This window comes from Protobothrops mucrosquamatus, unplaced genomic scaffold, assembly GCF_001527695.2.
Source record: "Protobothrops mucrosquamatus isolate PMUCROS unplaced genomic scaffold, P.Mucros_1.0 scaffold2273, whole genome shotgun sequence".
Lineage (NCBI taxonomy): Eukaryota > Metazoa > Chordata > Lepidosauria > Squamata > Viperidae > Protobothrops > Protobothrops mucrosquamatus.
This window is the reverse complement of record NW_015388362.1, coordinates 86,371-90,712: the sequence shown is the minus strand read 5'-3', so window position 1 is coordinate 90,712 and position 4,342 is coordinate 86,371. Positions and strand designations below refer to the sequence as shown.

Sequence of the window (4,342 nt, the reverse complement as noted above, 5' to 3'; positions counted from 1 at the left end):
CTCTGCTCACAGTCAATATTGGTATGCTGGTGATGAAGGTAAATGATATGCAGCTCCTCTTTGGAGGATACATTTTTGCAGCTCCAGAGAAAGGTGGTAACCCCATTCACTCATAATATAACAAGAAATTCATTTTTCTTGTTATATTATAATTATGAAGTCCCAAACCCTGTTGTGATTGGTATGTGTGTTTTAGAGAACACTAAACCCATTCTTTCAAAACACACTCCCTATTGCCCAGACAATAGGGATAGACAGTTTTAAATCGTTAAATTTATACTCCTAGTTGCATATAGGTGACTGCAGTCCAGACGATCTGCAAGATTGCACACCTGGTTGACCAGTTTTGAAAAATGGTTGGGCAGGTCACAAGATGGAACAATTGGTCTATTCCATGTGGTATATTATAACTGAACTGTTTAAACTGCCTTACATTTCAGAGTTTTCTTGCTTCGCAAATGAAAGGCAAGGCATTCTGGATTGGTCTAAGTGATATGAGTTCTGAAAACAACTTTGTTTGGGTAGACAATAGTACCCCGAAATTTACGTAAGTCCCTGTTAAAATTTTCTCTCTCTTTTTCTCATTTGTTTATAAATACTAGGGAATTTTCACACTAGGCTTTCAAACTATGCAATCAGCCTGCCTCTTTCAACATACTTTTATGTTGATGTCACTATACTCATACAATAATCCTGACCACATGCTCCCATTGCCGTTTCTATTTGGTTTTCTCCTTGAAAAGCTGTTAAAGAGGGGAAAATGGATGGCTGAACAATACATTAGATTGATAGAAACTAACTAGCTGTTCAATTAAAAGTTGAATCTGCAGATTTAATTGTATATTGGACAATGTCAAATTCACAGGCAGGAAATGAAAGTTTAGGTGACCTGAAATGAGACTTAGAAAATTTATTTGGTAAAAAATGTGCATAGATTCCTGGTTGAAATTGTAGTTCAATTTGCGAAACTAAGGTATTTCCATCATGATTTCTGATTTTAATTGATGTTTGTGGATGAACCCTGCTGATCTTCTGCCTGTTTGTCCTATGCTGTGGTTTTCACAGTCCTTACATGGTTGTTACAGTTGTACTATGACTGTTGGCATGGATAGACACTTTTTAATCAAGTAGGACGGAAAATTGCATGGAATGGGTAATATTACATAATCAGTCTATTTCAGCTTCCTGGAATTCTGGATTCCTGTAAAGTATTTGTGCTCATCTGAACATGGTTCTTACAAAGTTTCTTTTGTGTGCCCTTCAGGATTGCTGAACTAGCTGGATATTTGGTTAGGGTCAGTGGTGGGATTCAAATATGTGAACAACTGGTTCTCTGTGTGGATGCTGCTTTTGGAAATCCATTCTGGGCCTGGGCAACAAAAAATTAGCTACCGGCTGAATCCCACCACTGGTTAGGGTGGATTGCTTTGTGCTGCAATTAGGTTGCAGTTTGCTATTGCTCTCTCTGCTGATGAGAAAGTCTTTATTGTTCTCTTGTCTTGTAAACTTATTTTCTGTTGAAAGTGTGGTTAATTGTCTTATGTGTGTTTTTGCATTACGACAAAAGTGTCAGCTGTATAATAGACCCACATTTGGGTACTGTATATGGAAATACTGTCCCTTCTAAGTGTTGCATCACTGTCTCTTCAATGAATCTAGAACAGCTCAGCGCGGCCAGTTCACTGCTGCCAGGCTGACACTGCCAAATCGCCTCTCCCAACCCACCGCCACCAAATTGCCACAACACAGCACACAGCCAACTTGCTGCGGGTGGCCAGAAGGAGAGCCAGGAGGGAGGGCAAGCAAATGGGTGGGCAGAGTGCAGAGTGACAGTGATGTTGGCAGCCAGGGGCATCCCATTTTCACACACCCTGTCGCCTACCTTACCCCTGCCACCGCCATCCTTGGCCTCTTCAGCCCACAGCTCAGCATGGCAGCAACAATGGCAGTGGCAATGGCACTGTGTGAAAATGTGACCCTCTGGCCGCACCCACCCACCACTGCCACCATCATCCCCAGCCTCTTTGGCCTGGAGCTTGGCGGTGGTGGCAGGGTGTGTGAAAATAGGATGCTGCTCTGTGCTCTCCCACCCAGCTCTCCCTCCAGCCACCCACAGTGAGTTTTCCCCATGGTAAATTGGCCACGTGGAATTGTCCTGGGGTTACTTGGCAGTTACTTGAGTTGGTGGTGGCAAGCTGGCTGTGATGAGCCAGCTGTGCCAAGCTGGCTGCACTGAGTTGTCCCATTCCATAAGAGACTCGATGACTGTTCCTGTGATTGATGTGCATATTGGTCTATCAGTCTGGAAGTGGCGAGGCAAAGGTCTATAAGCTCCATAAGTCTGTTTTTTTCAGTTTTGGTATTACGTTTAGTGCGTTGTGCAGGAGTACTCTAATTTAGATTCTTTTATCAGTTTAGGATCTATTCATTTGAAAAGTACAGTGAATTCAAATGAAACTGTGATTTCATTTTCCTCAAATGTTAGATCTTTAATTCACTTGTGGTGATTTAATGGAATGTTCATTTCCGTTTATGAGTGTCTATATTTCTAGGCATGATTGTTAGCTAAATTGTATGTTGTGGCCCCAGGTGGCAATACAGTTGGACAGAGTTGTCTGTCAGGTTTGTGGGTTTTTGGGCACCAATGGAGGACTGGTCCTTAGTTTTATATACAATTGTTTTTATTTCCCTTATTTCAGTAAATCATTTTCTTGCTTTGGTTGATGTTTTGGGTTTTTGTTTCAGAGATTGTAGGTTTCCTTGTCATTCAATAGTCCTTTTGCTTTTTGGATGTATATTGTTCTGTCTGTGATAACTGTAGTTCATCCTCTTTCTGCTGGAAGGATTGTGATGGTGGGACATTCTTTGGTATTTTTAGGGCATCTCTTCTATCTTCTACCTATCTATTGGTCATTAGCATATAATTATCTTCCTCGCAGAAAAAATCTAACTATATGGTCACTAGGAACTGAAAAATGACTTAATGGCATACAGTATAATAAAATAAAATAAATTGTCTATTATACATTTCCTTGGTACGTATAGGCTAGCCCGGTTGTTTTGTGTCATGTTTATCACCCATTCTGATTCAATGTTATCTTTTCTTGTTATGGATAGCTTCAGCACTTTAATTTTCAGTTTTGTTTTTCCTTTCTTCAGCTTGTTTTTGTGAAGTGATGGTGAGGGTGGTTATAAGTGCCTTTATGCAACTAGGGCCCTGATTTGTGCTAGTTTCATTTACCAATAATGTGCTGATATATATGCGGTTTACTGGGTCATCCACTATTATCAGATGGGCCGTTTTCTGGCTCTTTCTTCTGGTGTTTTCATCCTTCTGCAAGTTTATTGGAGATCCATATTTTACACTGTTAAGTAGGACTTGCTGTATAGGCGCTTATACAGAAAGAAAATGCTATTCTTTGTAGAAGTGTGCCCACATTTACATCTCTCCCACTTCTGCGCTTTCTGATGCACTTTCTGCCCACATGTTGTTGCAATAATGGAGAATATAGGTAGCTCAGGTTGAGTTATTGGATTCTTGGTGCTTGCTTGCTAATTTATGGGTGTTGACTAATTAATTTTGCCATTTATATAATTCCTTGAATTTCTAACTGCAGCCGCTGGCGTCTAGGAGAACCCGACAATGGTGGAAGAGGGCAAGACTGTGTAGTGATGAATTCTTCTGGCCAATGGGAAGATCGTGAATGTGGAAAAAATGTGGATGGCTGGATTTGTGAAAAGTCCTGGAATTGCTAACTGTATCCGATAAGAGCAAGACTCAACATTCAACACTCCTAACACATGTGTATTATTTTGAGCTTTGTTATTTTTATTGTCTGTTATTGATTTGCTGTATATTGCTTTACCGAGCACTATCAGTATATGGTGCAGCGTAACTATTTTAGTAAATAATAAAGTATATAATACATTAGAAAAATATGTCCCTAATCTATCTGTAATATAGAACACCAAATTTCAGAAATGAACAATAATCTACAAAATTCATTAATTTTAAATTGTATCATAATGAAAAAAAGGACCGTTATTCTCAAGCTGCTTTGGGTTTTTCTTGGTACCTTAAATGAAAATGAGAGTTAACCAGTTTACCTTCAGGTATGCCTATTGCTCTATCGTTTGAATGGTACGAAATCAATGAAGCAGGTTTGACAATAGATGGCAATGATAGTTGTTCTGTTTCCAAAGATGAGGCATGGAGACGAAACGGAGTAACAAAAAACAGTCTTCCTTTATTGCAATTCACCAACAGAACAGAGAACAAAAATGGCGCAGGCCCTTTTAAAGTCCCCTGGCAGGGACAGCGTCAGCCAATCATTCCATGGCA

The 4,342-nt window shown here is 40.0% G+C and overlaps 1 protein-coding gene across 1 annotated transcript in view; it reads left to right on the top strand.

Moving 5' to 3' along the window:
• FCER2 (Fc fragment of IgE receptor II) overlaps positions 1-3,937 on the top strand; it is a 14,424-nt gene extending 10,487 nt beyond the window's left edge. Inside the window, exons 8-9 of the mRNA XM_015824540.1 lie at positions 441-547; positions 3,618-3,937. Coding sequence (XP_015680026.1) covers positions 441-547; positions 3,618-3,756 — 246 coding nt within the window. The 3' untranslated portion in view covers positions 3,757-3,937. The remainder of the gene's footprint in view (positions 1-440; positions 548-3,617) is intronic.
• The last annotated feature ends 405 nt before the right edge of the window (positions 3,938-4,342 follow it).